At 41.6% G+C, this 26,369-nt stretch overlaps 1 protein-coding gene across 4 annotated transcripts; it reads left to right on the forward strand.

The window, feature by feature from the left end:
* Positions 1 to 2,061: 2,061 nt before the first annotated feature.
* Positions 2,062 to 26,369, forward strand: ZC3H11A (zinc finger CCCH-type containing 11A). 4 transcript variants are annotated; one of them, XM_083172861.1, is made up of 18 exons: positions 2,062 to 2,220; positions 4,661 to 4,698; positions 5,715 to 5,758; positions 7,013 to 7,136; positions 7,609 to 7,728; positions 10,235 to 10,352; positions 10,448 to 10,642; positions 10,798 to 10,923; positions 11,259 to 11,333; positions 15,426 to 15,527; positions 18,269 to 18,343; positions 18,576 to 18,683; positions 21,006 to 21,071; positions 21,303 to 21,944; positions 23,056 to 23,138; positions 23,255 to 23,399; positions 24,813 to 24,949; positions 25,483 to 26,369. In XM_083172861.1, the coding sequence occupies exons 4-18, from the start codon at positions 7,083 to 7,085 to the stop codon at positions 25,696 to 25,698; spliced, it is 2,262 nt and encodes a 753-aa protein (XP_083028987.1). In that variant the 5' UTR covers positions 2,062 to 2,220; positions 4,661 to 4,698; positions 5,715 to 5,758; positions 7,013 to 7,082; the 3' UTR covers positions 25,699 to 26,369. The 4 variants fall into 4 exon arrangements, with proteins under 4 accessions (XP_083028987.1, XP_083028988.1, XP_083028985.1 ...); XM_083172859.1 differs by having other exon boundaries at positions 2,065 to 2,220; positions 10,235 to 10,358; XM_083172862.1 differs by lacking the exon at positions 15,426 to 15,527 and having other exon boundaries at positions 2,064 to 2,220; positions 10,235 to 10,358.

Below are 26,369 nucleotides of genomic sequence, written 5' to 3' on the forward strand. Positions count from 1 at the left end.
TACTATAGGGACAACTGTCCTGGGCCCGGCCTCTCTGACAGCTAGGGGAGGGCCCAGACAGCTCTGCTGCAAACCCGCTGGCCGCTGACCCTATTGCCACCTATACTTTGATGGAGGGACTTGTGTGTGGCTCTCACAGCTGCACTCATCTCCCGCCTCTCCCAGCCTGAATCAGCGGTAAGTGCGCTACAGATTAATGGGGCATTATTCCAATCCACGGCACTGCTGTCACTAATCGCAGCCATCAGCACTGCTGAGATATGCTGGTCTGCGACAGCTCAGTTCTCCAATGATGAGTGCAGCCTGCGGCCCAGTGACTGAGTGGCATGCAGGCTGATTGAAGGAACTTGGAAGGAGCCAGCCGGGTCCCTGCTGCCATGCTCAGGCAGGTATGACCTCCTATGTACAGCCTGTCTTCACTTGACAAAAAAATTGAAACATAGACAAAAAGGCGCAATGGGTACTTATAGCTTTGAAACAGTGTCCTTTCAGTGAGGGACAATTTCTCCTACAAGCTTGTGTTCAATTGTGGTGAAGGATCTCGGATGGTGAACCAAATATGAAAATAAAAGGTATAATTAACAACATTATTTTGTTGTGTGCGTCTTATTTTACGATGACATAGACTTCTTAAAGATGGGGTGGAATATTTCAGTGGAGGGTACCGAAACTCACGTTAAATCAATTGATATAAAAGCTTGTAGCGGTTTCTTTGGTACGTCCTGAAGTATTTCACACCAAAGTGTAGGTAGAAGTGATCTTGTTATTTCACATGTGTTCAAAATACGAAAGGGTGGCCCCCACTCACATTGATAACTGTGGTTTTCATCCTATAAAGGTTTCTTTATGGGTATTATCCGTGGATGCACCAAAAGGGGGTGTGACCTATGCAAATAAGGGCTTATCATATGCAAATGATGTCACTGCCAGGTCACGCCCCTCTTTAGTGCACCCCTAATGAAGCACAAAGAAAATCAAACGCATTATGCTGGGATTATAGCTGCAAGTCATGTATCATTTATTCATACTTGCCTACCTGACCCTCTCCATGCGGAAGAAAATGCTCTGCTCCTGGACTTCCCTGGTAATGTATGATTGCCATCACCTGTGGTGAAACACCTTTACCTTGCTCCCCACAGGTGATGGAAATCAGTGGCTTAACTACTTATTATGCGCCCCCCCCCCCCCCCGGGAAAATTTTTCCCCCCCACTCCCCCTCGGCGTCCCCCCCTCATGCCCATACCTGCCCACCCGCTGCTGTCTGCGGTAGCTGCCTGCCGTGCTGTCACGGTCCCGTCTCTGGCTCCTGCTGCTAATAATGAAAAGTGACTCTTAGAAAATGGCTGCCCCCATACTACAGACAGAAAACTGTCTGCAGTATGGGGGCAGCCATTTTCTAAGTGTCCGTTTTCATTATAGAAGCAGGAGCCAGCGCTAGGAGAGACGGGACTGTGACGGCACGGCAGGCAGGTACCGCAGACAGCAGCGGGTAACTATAGCCCCGCAGACCCCTAGCGCCCAAACTTTCTCTGCGCCTCCCCGCCACCTGCGGAGCTATAGTTACGCCACTGATGGCAATCATACATTACTCAAGGAAGTCCAGAAACAGAGCATTTTCTCCCGCATGGAGAGGGTCAGGTAGGCAAGTATGCATTTATTATTCTGTCCCCCTTTATCCATTTTTTGGAGGGTATGCATTATTTTATGGTAGAGACTAGATCCCCTTCAGTTTTGATTACAGGATGTGATGTTCAGTGAGGGCGGAAGTTGTTAGATGCCCTCACAACGTTTTTTATTTTATCTGATTCGCTCGCCACAGATTTATATTCCCCCTCCAGGTACACGTAGACCCAGGGCATGATGGGAATATTGTCAAAACTGAAGGGGATCTAGACACTACCATTATTTTTTTAATGAAGATAACGCTTGATAAATAGGCCCCTGAGGTATAAACCAGGAAGGGTGTACAGATGGAACTCTTGCCTATGGGAAATTGGGAAGGGCTGCGTCACGCGTCATTGTTATCCCGCCTGCAGCAGCAGCAACTCCTGATCGCCGTCACTCACGTGTCCCCGCCCCGTGTCGCGCGTCACTGGGAGCAGGGGAGGCAGCCACCGCCAATGAGGGAGCAGGGCAGTGAGGGAGCCGGATATTGCGGCGAGTGTGGGAACAGGAAGTAAGAGTCTGAGACTCCGGGGAGGACGGAGGACGAGTGACCGGGTAAGTGATAATACCCCGATCACCTATCTCGCCAGCTATATCATTTGTTTTAGTAAATAAAGAGTGTTTGCCGGGGTAAGCATTGCCTTGCGGGATGTCGCAGTCCAGTCTAATGCCCGCTCTAACCATGTTTACTTTGCATCGCCCTGCCGCACATGTGCCCGCACCTAGGCCCTGTGGGATGAGGGGTACCTAACGCCGACTGCTGTGTCTGAGGGGACCCCTGTATTGTTCCTGCCGCCTCCATATACAGCATCTGTAATCTGTGTGCGGCTCCTGCCTGTCATCAGCGCTACTGACCCCACCACGATGTGCCCCTCTCCTCTCCCACAGGGTTTATAAATCCCGCACATCCAGCCCTGACAGTCATTATGTGTCCACCACCAGTCACTTTCACACCCACTCCTGAATGGCACCCTCTCTTAATAGGTATGGGTGGATATCGCATCGCGATGTTTTACAACTATCGATTTTTTTTTTTTTTTTTTTTTTTTTTTTTTATATGTTAGTAGTTTTACTATGTTTTACCGATGTTTGCTGCCATCGAATGGTAAACATTCGATGGTGTTAATAATCCTGCCCCCCGAGCAGTGCTCAAGCGCCCCCTCCAGCCAACCACTCCAAAGATGATTATGCATTTGCAAAAATATTTTTTTCTCTCAATAAAATTATTTTGATGCGATGGACTGTGACTTTAGCATAGGATGATTTGATGTCAGATGCCCAGCCATCATTTGATGGTGTGATTCCTATGTCCATCCCTAATAGGTAGGTCAATTTGCTAGAGGTTCATCACCTGACAGGGGTAGGAGCAAATGAATATGGTAACCCAAATGGGTACTTGTTTCCTAGCACGGCGCCCACGATATTCAGTCGTATGGCATCTTATGCATTGCATCGCATGCCATATACCAGATTGGGCTGATTGGAACAAACACCTGGTAATATCTGAATGACCACTTTGGGCAATTTTCCAGCATTTCAAAGCAAATGGTCAACTGTCATTTGCTCTCATCCATTACCAGGATTTTGTTCCAACCAGCCCAATCAATCAGTCCGACAACATAATAAAGATTCTAACAGCTCCCACTGTGGTGATACTGAATGAACATGCAGACTTGACCCGTGGTAATTTATGCAAACATTTTGTACTTGCATAAGGCATATAGGGGCAGATGTATTAAACTTTAAAAAGAGATAAATCCAAGGGTGATAAAGAGAGATAAACGTTGACATCTCTACTCACCTTATTGACCAAAAAAGGAGTACAATTGTTTTCATTGTGATCTTATAATGTAAATGTAGGTGTTGTAGAGTAACAGCCTGTTAATGTAACTGCAATACAATTAGCAATGGACACATCCACAGCTCATACTGGATCTGGGCCAATTCAGCAAAGTGCCAGCCAATGAGCTCTTGACTGCAATCTTAAAGGCTTTTAAAAAGTGTCAGCTGCTGATTGGCTTATACTTTATCAATCCAAGGCTTTGTACATGGTGGTTATTCTGGTTCACGTGCAAAGGCAAATTCCTTCTCTAATGGACAAAACCATGTGCACTACTGGGGGCAGATGTAACATTTGCAGAGAGATTTAGATTTGGGTGAGTTATTTTGTTTCTGCAAAGAGTAAATACTGGCTGCTTTATTTTTACACTGCAATAGATCTCACTTTGAAGTAAACCCCACCAATTCTAATACTCTGCACAAGTTACATCTGCCCCACCTGCAGTGCACATGGTTTTGTTAATTTGAGAAGGAATTTGCCTTTGACAGTGAACCACCCCCTCAGACCCCATAACAGTGAGACAGAGCCTTTCGTGTCATTCTGCAGTGTATAGACCAGAGTTTTGAATATATAACGTATATGAAAAATACAAAGAATACATTGTAATTATTTTCTTTTCATTGGTGTAATCATTTCTATAGTCAAAATTCTGGAGTAAAAAGTCTTAATTGGTGAGGCAGTGCCTCACCTCCCTATCTTTTCCACACATCTCTGATCAAAACCTACCAAATTTCCAGCAGCATATACTGCTGCACCTTTTGTATGACGCCCCCATGATCCCTTGGGCTCATAGATAGTGGTATTAACAAAAATCCTTTCCAGCTATTTACCACGCCGCACATCATTGCTCCATAGTGTAACTATAGTGGAATACATCCGTTCTGGAGTAAACTTCTCCTAAACAAAATGCTCTTTGTGCATATTGCCATCACTGTCCCTCATTCTGCCAATTGTAATGGGAATTCGAACATTGAAGTGAATATTTATTTTAAAGTGAGAAAAAGCAAAGACGTGTGATATGTCAAAATGACAGCTTTTCTGGGATATTTGCCATAGGATTTAATACACCATTTGCAACATTTAAATTTTATTTGAAATTCTTTGATTTGCATTTAACTTGTGTTTTTTTTTTTTTTTTTTGTTTTTTTTTTGCAGTGTTCCAAAAATCGAGGAAATCCTTTGGTGTGATTGTTGTGAGTATGGAATTAACATTTTGCTATAAAGTGCTATTGTATAGACATGATATGATTGCGGCTTATTTAGAGTGGGGTTGATATTTGTGGGTGCTCTGTAAAGTGATGGAGGAGTTCTCAGAACAGCACCCTAAGCTGTTTAATTGTTCAGCACTGATGGTCCTTTCACCAGTTGCACAGCAATGTGTGAGGGCATCTCCAATATACAGTATAGAGCCATATAACAACTTGTTATTTCCAGTTTTGCTATTATTGAAGCAATGACTAACCGATAAATATGGATTGCCATTGTCCAATTATTATTCAAATAACATGCAAGTATGATCCTTAATCGTAAGATGAATGTAGTACATGCAAATGTACTCCTTGGCTCTTAGAACAAGTTTAACATTGTCAGCCATTTTTAGACAACTGGAGAATGTGATGCAATAGGATAATCTAGTGGAAATGACATTTCCTATGTTTTGTCAAAGTTAGAAAATATAATGTCTGTATAATGCACTTTAGAGGTTATTGCAATTTGCTCTGTTCAAAGCAAGCCAGCAGTGATGATTGTCAATGGTGTGATCCAAAATAATAACATAATGCTTGTTATCTACCTCCACATGTCTCTAAGAAAGGGGGAGTTGTTTTTTTTTTTTTTTTTCATATTAGGTGAAGAAATTGGAAGACTCGCAATTGGTATTTTTGGAGAAAAAAATTGTAATTTTTTTTTTTAATACAAAAGACTATTTTCCTTTTTTTTTTGTCACCATCTGAACGGCAGACTCATGGTTTTTGTCTTGCTGTAAAGAACTTTTATTTCCCTCAACTAGTTGGGGATATAGATCCTTCCTTTTTTTTTTTTTTTTTTTTATACTGTATAAAACTTTTTTTTTACCCCTACGGACTGATTTGTGTTGCTTGAACGTCGCTGGTTATACAACGCCACGTGCCACTGCTCCCTGTTCTTCACTTGTCTTCCATTTCCAATCCCACAAATTAACTTTTGGATTGATGGTTCGTTCGACCTACAGGACTTGTCATGCAGCTGACTGAGAATTAACTGAAGGTTTCTCTGGTGAGTTGATTATAAATACAAAGGTAATTATGGATATAACATTTAAGATTAACTTGTTCTCTCCACATAAAGGAGTATCTGCCAGAATTGTTTTAATCCTTTGAGTTCCAACATCTTTGAGAAAATGTCAGCTTTGCTCACGTTTGTTATATAAATGCAAATAAAAAAATGTGTAAAAAAAAAAAAAAAAAAAATCCTATATAAGGTGAGCATTACAGGTTATTAAGATGTCAAAATTGCCAAGTAAACATTGGTATTCAAGTTCCTTTGGCACTCAGGGTTAAGACAATTGTTGATTTTACAGAATATGCTGGTACAGTAAATGCAATTTAAATAGATACTATGAAATGGCACCAATTATCTGCACGCTTTTGTTATAGCAATGGTGTCCTAAGTCGCTATCCATGTAAATATGTTCCATCAGTTTGCTAGAAACAATTGATGTCGCCACAGATATTTGAGGTAGCTTTTTGTGGGCTAAACTGTTTTCATAAGTGTAGCCTTAAAATTCACCCTGATTGCAGTGCATTGATACTTAAGAACGTGTACACCAATGATGGACATTACCTCCAGCCCCCATCCTTTGCGGTGCTCCAATTGATAGAGGTAGAGAAGAGGAAGTGGAATCAGAGAAACGAACACTGAGCAGTTAGGTAGGTAGGATGAGAACCAAGAAAGAGCATTGTCCTGAAGACCTTGGGATTGTAGTGTTTTTGTATGAGAAGGGAATGATCAGCAGAGAGATCAAGAAAAATTAACGAGTTTTACAGTTTCCAACTGTAATGATACAGGCTGTGTTTGAAAAATGAAAGGAGCTGGTTGGCTGGTAGTTTATCTGTCCACTTCATCACATTTTAAAGCTTCGTGCATCTGGTCCTTGATGACTGATTGACTACGACCTAGCAATAACTTAAGTGTTGTGCTCCCCAAACCTTTGGCTTTGACTGGGAGCATTGTTATTCTGAAAGACACGCTCTACATTCTGCAACATTGGGTGAAGGTGATAACTCCATACCATTTAGATGGCGATTAGCATTGATCTTGCCACCTAAATTTTGCCGGAAAATACTGCAGTAATACATTACTGTCTGAATGTCTTGTGCACTAACGCAATACTCTTTGAGAACATGGTGATGGCTGATTTGTCTTGCCATAGCACTTCAGATTCTTATTGGTAATGCAAATTATTTTAACCAATGTGATGTCAAATAATTTTTTCTCTTCATTAACTGCGTTTTCTTCCCATTGCTGTAGGAAGTTATTGGTGCACCGCAGGTGTAATCCTGACAAGCAGCTGATTCGCAGAGCTTGGTTGTGAGCGCAAATGTCCAGCAAAGGCGATGATTGTTACTTCTATTTTTATTCCACCTGTACTAAGGTAACAATCACTAGAATTAATATTTGTTTTGGTACTTATGTAATATCTGGGCTCCCGTTTTTCTTATGAGACCGCATCCCCTCGCGGGGCTCGCTGCGCTCACCACACTTCGGGCACAGTGGCTCGCTGCGCTCGCCACACTATATAAAATCAACTCCATGCGTAGTTGGATAGTAGGGGTATGAAAAAAATCGGGTGCATTTAACATGGGAGCCCAGATAATACATAAGTACCTATTTGTTTTAAAAAATATATATATATTTTTATTTATTTTAATGCTCCCAAAAAGACTATGTACTTCAGACTGTGAATCAGCTCTGTTAAAATAAATGATGGTGCAGTCGGGAGAGTACTGTCCTTTTACTTTGCGCTGCCATTTTGTTTGCGCTGCCATTTTGTTTCCTTTCTCAGATCTTTTTGTGTGTAGTTCAGTAGATGAATTAGTAATGTATCAGTGTTTCCTTTTATACAGGGTGACAGCTGTCCTTTCCGACACTGTGAAGCAGCCTTAGGAAATGAGACTATTTGTAACTTATGGCAGGATGGATGTTGCTTTCGTCAAATCTGCAAGTTTCGACACATGGCAATTGATGTAAGTTATCAAGAACAATCAATATTGTACAAAATATGTATATTGATTTTTTGTTTTGTATTTTGAATAAAAAGTGCTTTCTCAAGCTATATGCTCAGTAAAACCAAAGGCATTGTACTCCTTTCAGTGGGTAAATAAAACATATCTATGGTATGTATGTGTATATTTTTATTGAGAGAGAGAGAGATAAACTACCAGCTTTTACAAAAAGAGGCCTGTATCTTTCTTTAGAAATAAAAAAAAAAGACGCACTATATATCGATTTATAGATAAAATATTTGCTAGAGATCCAAATTTCTCTATATCCAAAAAAGAATCCTCCATACATTTACTTGCAGCACTGTCTAGGGCTAGGCAGCTGAAAATAATGACATATGTTCAGAAATAAATAGCCAGTTATTAGATAAAATATTCTACATTTTCATTCACTCTGAATTAAAAAAAAGAAGGAAAAAAAACTCTTTAGGGGAGCAACAAAGTCTGACTACCAGCACAGCCAGTGAATTGGCTCCTGTAAATGCTCATAATTCATATATGAAGTTATTTATTTAGAGCACTCCTATTCCACAATGTTTTACACAGAATATTTCACCATTCACATACGTTCCTGGCTTAGAGGCTTATATTCCCTCCAACATATATAATATTTCTTAACATGGATATATGTAGCACCAGAGGTCTATTGTGCTTTACAGTTGAGAACAGAAGGCTCCATTTAATATACCTGGCTTGTTTATCAAAACCTGTGATCATGTACTGACCAGATATTGAAGCAAAATGGAGTCACAGATTAGTCGGTGCATCTATCCTGCTAATCACTAAGATTTTGCACCCATAAGCCATTCAAGGCAAAGGTGATACTGGCCATAACTTTAGGAATGGATATCCATTTATTTTGTATATTTCCTCTCAGAATGCTGTAGACAACACAGCCTTTTTCACTTAAAGGGCAGCGTTCAATGCTTTTTGCGAGCTGTGACAGTGTGCACGGTCAGTATTCAACTGACCCCCTTGCACACAGTTTCCCCCTCGCTGGGTTTTTACAGCGTCATGGAAACGGCATGTGTGGTCGCCAAAACAGCGAGGTTCATGGCTAAATGCAGATTGGGGGAATCCTCACTGTCCTGTGACAGCAAAGATTCCCCCGAAACGTTGAATATGGTGAGTGGCTGGCGCGGGGGTTAAATGGCGAGGGTCACTTGTTTTCGGCGATCCACGCCAGCCGCATTAAATACAAACCAAAGTGCTTATCACGGGCCGCAATCGAATTGCCCCGGCACATAAACAAATGGATCCGATATGATTTCCCGGCGGTCGGGATCCCGGCGGTCGGAATCCCGACACTGGAATCCCGACCGCCGAAATCCCGACAAGGGGGGGACATGGATCGCCCCCCCTTGCGGGCTCGCTGCGCTCGCCACGCAGCGGGCCCGGTGCCTCGCTACGCTCGGCACGCTATTTTATTCTCCCTCTATGGGTGTCGTGGACACCCACGGAGGGAGAAAGTTTCAGGATTTCGGCGGTCGGGATTCCAGTGTCGGGATTCCGACCGCCGGGATCCCGACCGCCGGGAAATTAACCGCATCCCAAACAAATGGCTAATTGAATCTACCCATTAATGTGTGCTTGCATATTTATTTATTATTTATTTACAGTTTCTTATATAGCGCAGCAGATTCCGTTGCGCTTTACAATAGTAGACAGTGATAAGACAAACTGGGTAACAACAGACAGACTTGGAGGTAGGAGGGCCCTGCTGCAAGCTTACAATCTATAGGGATATAGGGGGGAAACATAAGGACAGGCACCAGTAATAGCATAGCAGTTACAAGTCCAGAAGGGAAGCTATATAATACATAAGTGCCTCGGAGGGTTATGCATGTAGAACTTAAATATGATAGGCTTGCCTGAAGAGGTGAGTTTTCAGGGAACACTTGAAAGTTTGGAGACTGGTGGAGAGTCTTAATGTGCATGGAAGGGCATTCCATAGGATGGGAGCAGCCCGATAAAAGTCGTTTAATAATGAATGGGAGCTAGTGATCCGTGCAGAAGAGAGACGCAGATCTTGTGTAGAGCGTAGTGGTCGAGATGGGAGATATTTTGTGATAAGTGCAGAGATATATGCTGGTGCAGTATGGTTAATAGCTTTATAAGCAAGTAGAAGTGTTTTATATCGAATACGGTAATATACAGGCAACCAATGGAGGGACTGGCAGAGCGGATCAGCAGACGATGAGCGTCTTGCAAGGAAGATCAGCCTAGCAGCAGCATTTAAAATTGATTGCAGTGGTGAGAGTCTGTTCTTGGGAAGACCAGTTAGGAGACTATTGCAATAATCAATGCGGGATATAATGAGTGCATGGATATGATACAGAATTTCTCTATGGGTACCACTGTTTGATGATTATAGCCACATTAGAAAACAATTCATTAGGCTAAGAAATTTGCCTTATTTGGAGAATAAAACCAATGCCATTTTCTACATGTATGGTTCATATCTCTGCAGAAAAGGCGCAGTGAGATACCCTGTTACTGGGAAAAGCAGCCTTCTGGATGCCAGAAAGCCAACTGTGCTTTCCACCACATCAAGGGGAGATACGTGGAAGGTGTTTTTCTGCCTCCGAGTAAGAGTATGTATATTTTGAATTGTAGGAAAGGTAAATTCTAGCATTTTGTTGGGCCTTGCTGCTGACACTGTGTAATGTTACTGCTTTCATAGCACAAATACCCCAGCCTGAAGAATGTGAAACAGAACCTCAGATCCCTCCACTTTCACAGGCTCCAAGCAAGCTTTCTGTGGCCCCCACACCACAGTTACGTGGAGTGAAAAAAATGGAGGCTACAGAAAATGTTCCAAGTCCCACGCACCCACCAGTTGTGATCAATGCAGCAGATGACGATGAGGATGATGATGGTGAGTGCTGTGTGTGGACAGAGTGTGTTTGCTGAAAATTTTAGTGTAAAAATAAAGCTGTTCCTAACTAATCAAGCCTCTAAATGTGTACATTGCTTAATTTACCCTTATATTGTACGCCCTGACTTTTTGTCCTGATTTTCTTATTTTTAAAGATCAGTTTTCAGAAGAGGGAGAGGAAATGAAGAACTCCAAACAGCCACATCTGTCGCCAGGTTCTCACCAGGGAAATCGTGTTGTATCTACTCGAAAATCTGCCACACCCAAAAAAGGTGTCCTGGGTAGGTGAAGGTGTTAATGCTGCATCATGTATGTGTGATAAAATTGTCAGCTTGCAGAGCAGTTTATTGGGTTCTAGTGGTTTTCATTCACTGAGAACACTTGTCTATGGAAAGGATTGACAAGGAGATGCTTGTCTATAAAGGTTCGAAGAAGAATAGCTTGCTTTTTATGCATGCAAAATATTTTAAGTTTCGGGGGGGGGGGGGAATACATTTTTATGATTGTTGTAGGACTTATTGGTGGATGTTTTCAAATTCACTACGGCATTGCTGTAGCAATAGAAGATTTGTTAAACTGTTTTGTATTTTCATTTTTTATATACTTTCCTTTAAAGGTGGTGGCTTAAACTTTGGTGCAGTAGGTGAAATGAAATATAGAAAGGAAGCGTGTCGAGAGAAACACTTGGATGGTAAGTTACTTTTTAAACTATGTAAAAAAAAAGTAGCAAACAAGTGTGTGTGTGTGTGTGTGTAGATATAGATAGATAGTATTTATTCAGATCTGATAACTGCTGTGCAAATTCGCACTTGCAAGGGTGTCACGGGTTGGTGGTCCAGGACGAATTCCAATTATTTTAAAGTCGGTGATAAAACTGGTTCTGGTGGCTGCCAATTTTCATGTCTGTGTAAACACAGAAGCAAACCTTGTCCCTCACCACATAAACTCAAATCAAAGTTTTGGAACCACTTTTTGCATGTTCTATTACATTTCTTGTATAAGCGAGAAAACCTAAACAATTTAAATACAAGCCTCTTTTTCTGTTTCTACCCACATCTTTTTTTATTTAGCCACATCGGTACTCTTGCCTTTTTTCCCTTGGGAATAAACTTGTAGGTGTAACCAGCAACATTTCAAAGGCAAGATAGACTTTAAACATAGACTTTGTCAGATGAGAACCATTTGGCCCATCTAGTCTGCCCCTTAATGAGACCATGTTATGATTGCTGTTTCCCAGGTGTTCCCTTAGTTTAGTTTTTAATATTACCTCTACATTATTTGTTACTAGGTTCATAATAGCCCTGCTTCTAGTTGGTTCCTCAACTATTTGGGGCATGTAGTGGTCTTTTAGTATAGTCAGAAATCTGTTGCCCCTAACTGTACCACACCTATCATTACTCCAATCAATGTCTGGAAAATTAAAATACCCAAAATGTAAAACTTTGTTTGCGGTAGGCGTTGAGCTTCCCCAGTCTTCCTCATATCTGTTGGCTTTAAAGGATGTACCTATCAGCAACTTCTTGGAGGCTTAATGGGTGGAAATATCAAGTGAAGGCAAATGTTCTAGGTTATCACCAATACCCACGCAAATAACTTCCTTCACGCACGGTTTTAACATGAACTTAAAATAAAGACCATCTCCCTCTTTTCTTTGCCTGAATTGATTATAGCCCTCCAAGTTGACTGGCCATTCATGAGTATCATCCCACCATGTCTCCGTAATACCTATAATATGCTGCTCGTTCATTGCTACTAGTTCGGGTTCTTGCATTTGTAAGCATCTATTGTACCCTATTGCCTATATAATGTAATGACTGTCGGTGTGTCATACCACACCCCTTATAATTGCTTGCTTGTCCCTCCCCATGAAACCTTGTTTTAAATCTCCTCCAACCTTCTAACCATCTTGGCACCTCTTCGTTCAGGTGTAAAGCATCATGGCATTAAAAATTGCATCTGACAGAGAAATCTGCCCAATGCTCTAAAGCCCCGTACACACGGGGGAGATATATTGCTGGGGCACACTCCCATCACTGGCAATTTGGTCGCCTGCGACCATATTTCCAGCGATTTCAGCCCCAATTGCCCCCGTGTGTACACAGCTTTAGAATACAAACCCTTCCTTTCTACACCAATCTCTTAGCCATGCATTAACCTCCCTAATCTCCCTGGACTAGCGCGTGACCCAGGTAATCAGAAATATTCCCTTGGACATACAGTTTGTACCATAGGCCAAACAGTATAGCAGGCCTGTAAAGAACAAATATAGTATCAAAACAAAAAAAACACATTATTTTGCATAAAGAAGAAAGTTTAGAATCAGTGATGCAGAAAAGAGTACAAGGTGAAGGGAAAGGAAAGAAGATAAATGAAGAGGTGGACGAATTAATCAATAGTATAAATGTACATCAAACCCTGCAAGAACAGAATGATGGAGAGAAGTGCAATGTTAATCATCTGATTATACCAGTGGTTCCCAACCTCGGTCCTCAAGTACCCCTAACATTTCTAGTTTTTCAAGTCGCCTAGCCAGTGCACTGTATCACCAACTGTCACATTTTTAAAATCCACAGGTGACCTGGAAAATGTGAACGTTTGGGGGTACAGACTGAGGTTGGGGAAGCACTGGTTTTTACAATTTCTCAGTGACATTCTGTAAGGAGTTTCCATTTAAAAACCATTCCCTTTTTTATTAAATAACTTGAAAATACATCAGTTTCTGTCTCCCTTCGGATAGATTAGAGGCAGATCTAATTGAGAAATGTCTTTTTTTATGCAACCATAACCACGAATTACTAAAAATGGGATAGCCTTGTTTGGGTTTTATTTTTTTTTTTTTTTTAATAGGGTCCCAAATTCCAGCTGGCAAAATTTGCCACTAGGCGAGCCATTGGGTCGGTTCTCAAATTTAAAGAGGATATCATTAATAAAAAAAATACATTTTGTACCAAAGTATCTAATTTTACTGCATTCCCAAATAAATTGAAAGAAATTGGCATTACTATACCCACATTTTAAATTTTTTTAGAACCCTCTGTAATGAAATTGTGCTCATTAAACCAGTAATATTTAACTCTATGGATGGTTTGAAAGTGCACTTCCTAATATAAGATGAGTTTTTAATCTTTTCATTATGGGTTTTGGGTTGATAATTATAAACATTATCATGTTTACATCAGTATTCCATTTCTCAGTTTCTTTCTTTTCCATAAAGTATGATCTGGGTATATAAATTTAATTTTAAAAACATGATTTATTTTGTTTCTATGCAGGGTAATTACTGACTGTTTTATTGTTACACACTTAAATTTAGATTTCGGTTTCAAAACACCCCACCCAAATCTTAAGGGGCCTACACACTGGGAGATGTTGCTGAGCGATTTGAGCAATGTAGATCGCTCAGGACACAGCGATCAGAACACTGCCCTGACCGGCGATTAACCAGATTTATCCTGCATGCTGAATCTTAATTGCTGGGCATAGCAACATGAGAGGCCACTCTTTGCTATGGCCCCTACACACGGAGCAATGTAGGGGCTGTTTTCTAAGCGATTTGATGAGATCGCTTAGAAAATGCCCTAAAACCGCTCTGTGTGTAGGCCCCAAAACTCTGCACGTTACATCTGCCCCACCTGCAGTGCACATGAATATCCTCCATAGTGACAGGAATTTCATTTATTACAACACTTTTAAAGTATTAAATCAAATAGAGCAATATTTGGTATTACTCATTGCCATGTATCATATGTCGCAATGTTCAATATCTCACAATAACTGAGATATATTATTGTTGTATCGAACTATTCATTTTTTTTTATTTTTTTTATCTACATAAATATAATTGAACGATGTGTATGTATGAATGTTCCATGATCACTCTCGAACACTTTAATCATCTTCAAACTTTGCACATTACCTTATCACCGTAAGGGATGATCTATAATTTCGAAGATGTGTTTAATAGGACGACCCCTTAAGGGTGCTGTCGTAAGGATCCATGCTATTCTGTTGTTTTCATGTATTGTGATTTCTTGTTGGAAAGCTTATGGCTTTCTGAATACAACACAATAAACATACTCCCTTAATAGGACCATTAAAGGCCTATAAGGGTCCATTTAATGAAAAACATTTTCACTTTGCAAAACTTATGACAAACTGAAATCAATAAGACTCGTCGACAGAGTGGTCTGTGAATCAACCACTGTAGATATCGTTGTGAGATCGATCCCCAGTCAGTTTTTTTTTCTCTTGATTGATATCTTATTCATTGAGGGTTTTCGGGATCTTCTGTACTTGCTACAGCAGCTTCTGCCCTGCTGTGGTTAGGAAGGGAAGTTGGAGACTTGCTCTGGCTGCTTCTGCAGCAGCTTCTGCCCTGCTGTGGTTGGGAAGGGAAGGTGGATAGCTGGAGACTTGCTCTGGCTGCTACAGCAGCTTCTGCCCTGCTGTGGTTGGGAAGGGAAGTTGAAGACTTGCTCTGGCTGCTTCTGCAGCAGCTTCTGCCCTGCTGTGGTTGGAAAGGGTAGGTGGAAAAAGAATTGCATAAGCATAGACTTTCACCCGTCCGTCGGACGGGCCTTAAAACTAGTACAGATCTAATACTGAGGGTGAACAAAATAGTGTCAGTGGTGCTTAAGTCACATTTGTGTCCACTATTTACTTCTATAGATAGTATGAGAAAGATTGGGCGCTCGCCAGTCTTCATAATGGTTTTTAAATTACATCAATAAACGGACAATTCATCGTTTCCATCCTAGATTTACTTTTTTTTTTTTTGCTGCAGGTGTCACAGCTTATTCATATGCTCCAGATTCCTCCGATGATCCAATAGTTTCAGAAGCAAACATACCAGTTGTTTTCCGAACAATAACATTTGCAAATAATGGTAAAGGATGAATACGGGTTTATTGAAAGAATACTAAGTGAGGAACTGATGAATACAGTATTTGAGCAGGAAATGGAGCTGCATAGACTGCGTATTTATCATAGAGAATACCAATTTATAATATGGAAATAATTGAAATGAGGGGTTTGTGGTGCTCCCAGATTTCAGTTACTAAAAACTAGAAGCAAAAAAATTGCGGAAGGCACAGAAGATAGAAATCCTTGCTGGGGCACTCTTATTGTAATGTTGTTCATTTAGAATATAACTTTTAATATGACTTAAGTTTTTAAAGTTATATTTTAAATGAACAATATTACAATAAGAGTGCCCCAGCAAGGATTTCTATCGTCTGTGCCTTCCGCAATTTTTTGCTTATAGTATTTTCATACTGCATACAAAGTGGATATTTTCACTTACTGTTAAATCCTTATCTCTTGAGTCCACCTGGAGGACACTGGACCATGGGACGTTCAAAAGCCACCCCAAGGGGAGGCTATGTGCAGAAGTACCTGACGGAAGACTTTCCATCCAAAACTAGACTACTTTGATGCTACCACAGGAAATCAAGAAAGTGGTAAACAGGGTACCAAGCCGTCACTGGCATAGCTGCTCTCACGGGTAAAAACAAAACAAATGGCTTCCATAAAAAGAGCCTAATACAATTGGAAAACAACCCTTGTCTGTTCAGTACAAAGTCACATTGCAAGTTATCTCTGAATACCAGACATTACTGGATTACCCACAGAGGAGAGAGAGAGAGATCACTGAACAACATAAGAGACCGTGTCTAGACTGGGCAGCAGGTACGGTGTAATGGTTAGCATTACTGCCTCACAGCACTGAGGTCATTGGTCTATTCCCACATGGCCCTAACTGTGGAGTTTGTATATTCTCTCTGTGCTTGCGTGAGTTTCCTCCGGGTACTCTGGTTTCCTCCCACAATCCAAAAATATACTGGTAGGTTAATTGGATTCAAACAGAAATTAACCCAAGAGTAAATGTGTACATGTGGTAGGGAATAAAGATTGTAAGCTCCATTGGGGCAGGGAATAATCGGAATGTTCAAATATTCTCTATAAATTGCTACGGAATATGTGTGCACCATATAAGAAACTTAATAAATAGACTGCTGTATACTGGTCCTGTACAGGTGCAATCCCACTTCTGATCGCCATGGGGCCTAGACCTAATCCTCCCCCATTGCGCGCTCTCTCTCCCTCGCATAAACACGAGTGACCTTCCCTTAATAGGGAAATCATTGTGTAGCCCCAGGAATCCTAGGATGCTTGTCCTCACACGCTCCTCATCTTTTATAAAGAGGAGCCATGTATTAACAAATAGTTGAACCATACTGAGTTGGTGTTGCAAACTGCTACCTTCTAGAAAGGTAAGAGCGTCTGTCAGGAGAAGAAAGCTTCAGAACAGAGACTTTGTTAGACTCCAGAAAGTGAACACTTGTCACTTTCCTAGCAGTCTGGCGTTTTGGTGCTTTACAGGGGATGCGGTCAAAATCCCGACCTATAGAATGTACAGGTGAAACAGTCTACATGACTTTCCGTCGACAGGTGTGAGGTCGACATGGTTTTTTTTCACTGTTTTTTGAGCCGACCCGTGCCGACAGGCGGTATTTCATGCCCTACCATCCACTAGGGCTGGGCAACACCGGCCCTCCAGATGTTAGTGAACTACACATCCCAGGATGCTTTGCATTAGTTTTGCTATGTGGCCATGCTGAAACTGATGCAAGGCATGCTGGGATGTGTAGTTCATCAACATCTGGAGGGCCGGTGTTGCCCAGCCCTGCACTAGGGCGTGGTGGGAGAATAAAATAGTGTGCCGAGCGCAGCGAGGCACCGTGCCCGAAGCATAGCGAGCGATGCGAGGGGCTGCGGTTCACTTCCAACTGTGTCGACATTTGGGTCAAAAAACTGTGAAAAAACCCATGTCTACCTCGCACCTGTCGACGGAAAGTGATGTAGACTGTTTCACCTGTACATTTTAAATGTCAGGATTTTGACCGTCGGGATTTCATACCGAATCCCTTTACAGTGGTCTGATCATCACAAGCTACGTAGAAAAAACTAGGTACAAGAGCCGAGAACACAATGGGTTGCAGAAGGGAGGAGCTGCTCAGTTAATATTAGTCTAAAGGTGCGTACACACAGATTTGGACAACGATTCAATCTAGTTACCAATTTCCTCTGAACTCCTGCACAAATGATTTGGTGTCACATGATGAACAATTGTACAAATGAATACACATGAACAATTGATCTTGATCTGGTGGAGGGAGAGGCAGCCAGTCAATCAGCCTTACCAAATCGTTCTTCATGCATACACATGAAACGATTGGTACGCATTGCTAACGATTGATCTATGATCTTTCTGCATGCAAGAAAGATTATGGACCTCTACCAACAACCGGCGTGTATGCGCATCGTCCGATATATGGTTCATACACACGGAACGATTTGAGCGATTGGTCATTTCAATGTGTTGGGAACGCCCAGATCTTTTGCCAAATCTATCCGTGTGTACGCATCTTTAGTATCAGCTCCTACAGATCCCCCCAGAAACTTCATGGTGCAGTGTCCTCCAGAATTGGATAAAAGAGAAGTTACAACTAAGCTGTGTAAAGACTTATCCTGATTTCCTCCTGGCCACCAATGTGTATCTTTTGCATATGCTGGTGTTTCTAACCCTTTTTTTATTTTTTTTTATCCCCTATATTTTTTAAACAGATCCTCCAAGTAGACAGAACAGTCTGGCTAAAAGATTGGGAAAGCACAAAATATTCACGCATAACAGCCCATTAGGTAATTTCACCATTGTTTTAATGTGTGCACACCAACCAAAGAGTATAGATCAAGATATATATATATAACTGACTGCATCACACAATCAGCAGTCCAACAAGAAGCAATGTTTTTAACCAGTGGTGGACAAAACAGTCTGTAGTGGAAAAGGTTTATAATCTAATGGCAATGCTGTAGAAGATGTATTTATAAATTCTAATAATTGTATGAATAATATTTATATTTTAACTAGCTTTTCCTGATGAAGGGAGACCTAATCCTGGGAAAAAAACATTATCTGAAAGGCTAGGTGTGAAGTTCACTCGACCAGTTGATGGCTCGGATGATCCAGCAAAGAAAGGTATGATACTGGTCAGGACCCCTAAGAGTTTTTTTTGTATAGACACAAATCCTAGTACGGGAACATATCACCCACTCTAAGGTGTGTAGACCATGTTCCTCTTATACAGTAGCCTATTTCTCCTCCTACATAAGCCTTCCAGGTCTCTGGATTATTGTCTTTGTAAGGCACTTTGCTATCCTGGGTCTGCATAAAGGGATGGATTGCGGCCTCTGCAGATAAAGGTGAACACTGGGATATCAGCAGTATTAAGTATATGAACAGCAATGGCCATTCGTCTAATGTATAAAAGCAAAAATGTGTCCTGTCTTTCTATACAAACCCACAGTTTACAAGTGAAGATCATGACATTTTATGAGCTTATTAAAATACGCCTGAGGCAACTAAAAAAATTGGAAATCAAAATTACACCCCAAGGGGTGGGACAGCAACCCTTAGTATTGTATATCAGGAGACCACATAACTCTGGAATGATTGCAACAATTTACAACAAACTTTGTTCCCAGATTGTAAGTCGTATAAACACTGTGGGGGTAACACACCCCTAGCACCCATAGGGGTGAAGCAGAAGCACAGTATTTCAGCAGACAGCATAGCTCTGGAATGTCTGGAGCAATTTACACCTAACTTGGTACACATATCAATTACAATCTGAACAAACACAACCCTAGCACCCCTAGGAGTGGGGCAGCAGCACAGACTAGGGCCCTTATTCTGGTTGGTGCGGCCAGAGCCGCACACGGGGCTCCGGCCGCACAAACCAATCCCCGCCCACCCTACGGATCGCCACGGCCGTCCGTACACGGACGGCTGGCGATCCGCATAAAAATGGTGGAGGCGTACGCCTCCACCATGGTGGGAGCTGCCCCCTGCATTCGATGGTCGTCGACCATCGAAGGCAGGTCCGCACGCCCCGGCAGCTCCCGCAAGCTGAGACCACACGGACAATCGTCCGTGTGGTAGCTTGTATGGGGGCTGAAAGCTGACATCCGGCGACGTCAGCTTTCCGCCCCCATGAGTTGCGTCATGCCCTCATTACCATGCATACGCCCCGCGTTTGCATGGGAACGCCCATGAAACGCGGGGCGTACACATAGGGAAATGAGGGCATGAAGCCTCTCACGCCCCTATACGCCCCCTTTACGGCGGACGAAATACGTCTGCGGCGAAGGGGGCTGCACATGCGCAGATTGACCTCTGCGCATGTGCAGAGTAAAAACATCGGCGGTACGGCCGCACGCGGGCCGTACCGCACGAAGCAGAATAAGGGCCTAGATCAGGACATGCATGATATGTCAGTGATGACTGGGTGCATGGGACATTGACATGATGCAAAGAGGGGAATGGAGGTAGCACAAACCCACACAGTTATATAGTTGCAGTACCAGGGTCCCCCAGCAGCACAGAGTGTCAGGAGATGCATAATGTTCTGTTCTATATAAGAAACTAAATATATGATTTCACGGGGCACTGACATGAGGTGAGGAGGGCAATAGAGACCGCAGGAAGCCACAGACTGAGTTAGTTATATAATGGGAAGAGCAGGCGCCAAAAAGGGGTCCAGCCACTACACAAAGTGGGTCAGGGAAGCAAGATATGCCATAGCATAGAGGGGGTAGAGAACATGGGGCTTCCACCACCCAAGCCTGTCGCTGCCTGCGCTTGACTTTCTACACTGACTGTCCACTAACATTGGTATTCCTGCACAGTTTAGTTTCACTTCAGGGGTGCCTGGCTTGGGTACACGGCCTGCTCTGTTCTGTGCACAGTCATTTTCATTGTGCTACTGTACTAAAAATTGGCTTTCTATTTTATTTGTGAAGTTTGTAATGTTTTTGTTTTAGATAAACTTATATTTCACTTGACAGATTTTTTACTGATTGTTCTTTTTTAATATCCAACCAACATAAATTAACGAACACCTATAATTCTAATTTACCATACTCATCCCGGGTATTCAGATTGCATCTGTACATGTGCCAAAATAAGTAATGTAGATGGGAAAGGAAGAATCACTGTTGCTCATGTTGGGACTGATTTTAAAGTGCCCCATTATCTCCCCTTTCAACAACATATAACTCTGCATTGCCCATAAGTGCGTGTGCTCAGAAAATGAATTTGTGCATTGCCCCTTTTTAGGAATTTATGGCAACATTTATGGATTTTGGTCTTCGTGCTTTCTTATTAAGGAAAAAAGTACCCAGTTTAGACCACCTGCTGTGGGCACATTACCATTGCTTTGATGATCCAGAGTCGAGCTACAGGACTATTTCTGTCACCTACGTGATTCATGTAATGAAGACCTTATATCTTTTTTTTCAGCTCAGATACCTAAACGTTTAAAAGATCGACTGGGATTGCCAGCAGAAGAGAACAGCACAGAAACAGGTAACTGCATATTGTTTTGTCAAAACAGAACATTCTACGAATTAAGTTAAGTAAGGCGGGAGGGGGTATTCTGAATTAGGATTGCTTGTGAAAGAATATTTCCTACTGCAAGTTCCTTTCTCTGTGTGACCCTGTGTATTTAAGATGTTATATGAAATGTGAAGTTTTTTGCCTATTCTAGTTCAAATACAAAGAAATCAAATGTTTAATTGTCATCTTTTCTTCCTATAGAGAGAGCTGCTAATCCACCATCAGAATTCCGTGTAAAGACCCTTCAAGAAATCCGTCAGGAAAAGGCCAATCAAAAAAAGGAGCAAGATACCAATCCAAGAAAGAAGCAAGAGGCAAGCGGTGTATCGTCTCCTCTCAGTGACGACAGTGTTGGTGCTTCTTCCAAACCCCAGCTAAGCTTACATAGGAAGTCATTCTATGACATCCAGGCAGAAAAGAGACTGAGACAACTGAATGATGGTGTCCAGAAGGATGACCATAAGGGAGATAAAGACCTAGAAGCAGGAATTGATCAAGCAGCTGAAACACAGGTCAAGGTTCAGAAGCTGGATGCTAAAAAACAGAAACCAGGCACCCAAGCAGTCTTCAGTTGGAGCATTCGACGTGATGCAATTAAAAAACCTGTCTTAAGTAATACTATTAGCAACGTGGACTCGCCCCCCAAAAATTCTGTGAATTTGAAAGAGACCAAAGTCAGCTCACAGTCCATAGAGCAAGTTAGGATAAAAACTCTTGAAGAAATTAGGCAAGAGAAAGCTCTACGGCGCCAACAGCCCGTCAAATCAGAGAGTGTTGAGGTTTCATCTGGACTACAGGCTGCAGCCAGTTACACAAAGATAATGCGGATTTCCAAGCCACCAGGTAAAGCACATTGCCCTTCAAATAAAAGGACCTGTTATTAGTTGATGTACATTCCACTTATAACCAATACCTAACCTTCACTGTTAAATCCAGTGTGTGTGTGGCGGGGGGGGGCAGGGCATTTGCTTATACATTTCGACCATAACCAGTTGGTCATTGGAAGGTTGTATTCTGCTGCTAGAAAACCAATACTAGACCTTGTATGTGCCATTACTATGTTGTGTAGTTACTACTAAAATGTATTTCCTACCTTTCTATATTATGTCAAATGTATTTTCTACACAGCTGAATGATCAGCCAGCCTATACGGTGATGATAGGACCCTACATCGGCAAGTGTATACACACTTGCCTATTCAGGGGGCAACAGAGCATGCCATGCTTCATTCAGTACAGATGGTGTAATGGATAGCATTACTTCCTCACAGCACTGAGGTCATGGGTTTGATTCCCACCATGGCTCTAACTGCAGAGTTTGTATATTCTCCCCGTACTTGCGTGGATTTACTCCGGGTACTCCGGTGTCCTCCCACAATCCAAAAATATACTGGTAGGTTAATTGGCTCACAATAAAAATTAACCCTAGAATGTCTGTGTGTTCATGTACATGTGGTAGGGAACATAGATTGTAAGCTCCACTGGGGCAGGGACTGATGTGAATGTTCAACTATACTATGTACAGGTCGAGTATCCCGTATCCGAATATCCGTTATCCGAATTATTCCGAAATACGGACATTCCAGAAAGTGAAAAAAAAGGTGGCCAGTGTTCCCAGTTTGTCATTCGAGAAATGACAAATCAACCAGATATCTGTGTAGTGTACTGGGCCTTAGGGAACACACATTAGTATCAAAGTTGGCATAGGAAATCTTGACATATGGTTAGGCCCCAAAGGTACCACATGTCATGAAGCGGTGTAGCATCCCTTTGCAATACTGTATAAACCTTCGCTGAATGTGGCTGCAAATATCACATGATTGTAATATTTTCTCTACAGATTTCTGAATTTAGCTGGATAACTTATCACATGATAATGTTTCACTGTGTATTGTTCATTTGAAGAATTGTATAAACACTGTTTATAAACCCTTTCTCTCTTATCTGGAAAATAGTCCGTACAGAAGTAAAAGTGGACGCGGCAGTGATGGAATCAGACCCACCAACCAATGCAGTGGTCACAGACATGGACGCAGAGGTAGATTTTTTTCTAATCCACATCTTTATGTAGCTGATCTAGTTCTTATGTACATGTGATCACCAACAAATATATAGTCCATCTAATGAACAAATTCTTCTGTCTGCTATATGTAGACTCCAGCAACTATCATACCGCCTGTCCCTGGCAAAGTTGCTAAAGTACCAGAGGATGGAAATACTCAGGAAACACATGTAGAAGATGGGAATGATGGAGACACTGTGAAGACAACTGCATTAATCTCGGAAAAGGAAAAAAAAGGTACATTCGTTTTTGACCATACAAGGGAACTTGTGAAATTTTAGGTGTATATAAGAATGCTGTTTCACTCTCATGGTTCGTATATAGGTAACAGTACCTAGAATGCTGAAGTGACATTAACAGCATCTTGTACCATATAAGATAAAGTCATTCCTATTTTAATGTTGTAGGCAATCTAGTTTTTGGTAGGCCTTGTTGGGTTATCATATTCCACCTGCATCATTGGTACAAAAGGCACCCCAACAGTCCAGGTTTTAAAGATATCCATGCTAAAGCACAGGTGACTTAATTAGGTATATATACTGATGACAGAAGTCACGTAATTATGCCTGCCTTCCCTACTCTAACCCTTGTAACCCGCTGCCTAAGTTCTCCTTGACCACTGCCTGGCAGTCATGATTCCGGTGCTGGCATCCTAACTGATGTTGGCATCCTGTCTTCCATGACTACTTCTACCTTTACTGATAAAACTGTAAGTGCATATGCACATGCCATTTATCACACACTACCCAGTGTAGTGACCTGATCTTTGAATAGTTTGTTTGTGTACTAAGGAAATATCCTCAGAAGCACACATTTTAAACTCCCATCTAAGAATTCGAGGTAGATACAGATGGCGTACCACTCATTCAGCACCGGGCATCGCCAGATTGCCCTTGCTGGTGATCGCCAGCAGAGAGGCGCTCCATCTGACTGGGAAGCGTGAGTTTTTCACACGCATGCGTCCCAGTCACTCAGCGGCGGGAAACCCTGCCCATCTCTGTTTCAGGGTGGAGAGTTTTGTTGGAAGGGGATGTGCAAGCGTCTCGTGCGTGTCCCCCTCTGGCAGCTGGCAATTCTATCGCCAGCTGCTGGCAAGGAGAGAGGCGTTCCATCTGTACTTGTGAATCACTATATTCCTATACACACAGTAGGGCATTTTACAAATTGAATAGAAATTAGTCGTGGACACACAGCCAACTATAAAATGTTTTTTTCAGTTTGGAATTCTTACTCCTATAGCAGTGGTTCCCAAACAGTGTGACATGATTTCCTGGGGTACCATGGGACCCTTGCAGGGGTTTCCTGGGGTACCATGGGGACTCTTGCAGTGGTGCCCTGGGTTCATGGTGCAGGATCAATTAAAATTATTTAATGTAACAACCGGTGCTTGTGGCTATATGTAAATCTGGTCCCTCACGCATAACTGAGCCCTAAGTATAAATATATAAGCACCATTGACGTAATTTATTTTATTTTTTTTCTAAACTTCTCAAATAAAACCTTTTTGGCCTAGGGGAGCTGTGAAAAAAAATCTGATACTCTAGGGAGCTGTTATTCAAAAAATATTTGGGATCCACTGCTCTATAGTAAGCCTGATGTATTGGTTTTATTTTTCTATGTAAGAGAGCTGACCTGTATTCTTGGTTACAGAAAAAGCAAAAGTGGTGAAGAGAAGAGCACCGCCTAAAGTTGGCAGGAAGCGGGTATCGCCAAAAAGCACATCCGTAGCAGAAGTGACACCCCTTAGCTCTACTGTTACCTGCACTGAGAAGAAGCCGCCACCTGCTGTAAGGAAACCATCTACTGTTCACCTGCTTAGATAGATATAGATATATATATATTCTCCGCTAGACATGCATAATTTTCCAAATGTTTTTATATAAGCCCTTTGCATTTTTGTCAGTGGAATGTACAGTACCACTGCTTCAATAGGGTTATGCAACTGAACAGTATAACCACATAAATCACAAATTCACCATATTACAGACTGAGGTAATGTTATAACAATGTGGTCTGTCTTTTCACAAGAAGCCATGACAAACAGGTCATGCTCCAGGGTTTGTAGGACACTGGTAGCTGTGTTTTCAAAATGGCTACTTTGGCTGAGTGTTGGTTACAGGTTATTGTTATAAAAATTGTAATTTTCTGTTTGAGCTGCTATAATCAGCTAAATTGTATGTAAGGAAAGCAAAGGTCTTAATAGTATGGGACAATTGATAGCAAATTGTGTGCAAGTGGCTTCTGTTAAAAAAAAAAAAATCTAAAGCTATTGTACCCTTTTTTCACATATAAAAATGTAGTTGTTTTGTCACTTGTACAGCTTCAAGCAGTTGAAACCTCTACTGTACAACACCCAGTGAAGCGCAGAAGAGCTGGTACTACATCAATAGAGGAGCCTTCAACACCTACAGTGGATGACTTTGATGACCTGATCTGGGGAACTTCAGACGATAAAATGGAGGCTGAAATCTATCTGGACCCTAACAAAGATGAAGATGATCTTCTCATGGAGTTGTCTGAGATGATTGACAGCTAAACTTTCAAGAGACAAATGGGTGTCCTAAATTTATACCATAGGAACAATTTAATCATGTCTGTGACTGGAGCTCAAGCTGCCCCCTGCACAAGAATATCTTTTCATCAGCCTCCAGCACTTTTACCCGGAGACTTCACCTCGGCATAAAAAAAATAAATGAATTTGTAGTTTAGGCATCATGTGTTAAATTACCTACATTCTTCTTGTCCGGATGTGAACTAATTTTACCGATCTCCTTAAAGACTGCTCCTTATTAATGAGAAGGAATAGATAAAATGTATTTTGGCTTACGTTTATAAGTATAAACTATTATGTTTCTCTTACTGAAATTTTTACCAGGTTATTCAACTAATGTTTTATTTATACATTTTTATAGATGGTCAATTTCAAAACAGACTGCTGTTGGAAATCATTTTTTTTTGAGGGGGGGGGAGGGGGGAAGTGAGGAGCTGGCCTCCACTAAATTATTGGAGTCCATCAGGGAGAAAGCTGGAGAACGCAGGACATTCTACATCCCTTTCACACTATACATATGTATTCTGTAATTAAACAAAACATGCTACAGTTGTGATATTGCATGCATCATATGTAGAAGAAAAACTGTATTTAATTATGTCTCCACAATCTCATTTTCCCTTTACATCCCATTTAATCTCTAATTTTTTTTTCTT

The sequence above is a fragment of the Crinia signifera genome, chromosome 2 (assembly GCF_055691185.1).
Source record: "Crinia signifera chromosome 2, ASM5569118v1, whole genome shotgun sequence".
Classification (NCBI taxonomy): Eukaryota; Metazoa; Chordata; class Amphibia; order Anura; family Myobatrachidae; genus Crinia; species Crinia signifera.

Bases quoted from the DNA above. Each gene is read 5' to 3' on its own strand.
- ZC3H11A (XM_083172859.1), top strand. From the start codon at position 7,083: ATGTCCAGCAAAGGCGATGATTGTTACTTCTATTTTTATTCCACCTGT. The intron at 11,334-15,425 runs GTAAGTTACTTT...TTTTTGCTGCAG, and splicing joins TCGAGAGAAACACTTGGATG to GTGTCACAGCTTATTCATAT. The intron at 21,945-23,055 runs GTAAAGCACATT...TCTGGAAAATAG, and splicing joins GCGGATTTCCAAGCCACCAG to TCCGTACAGAAGTAAAAGTG.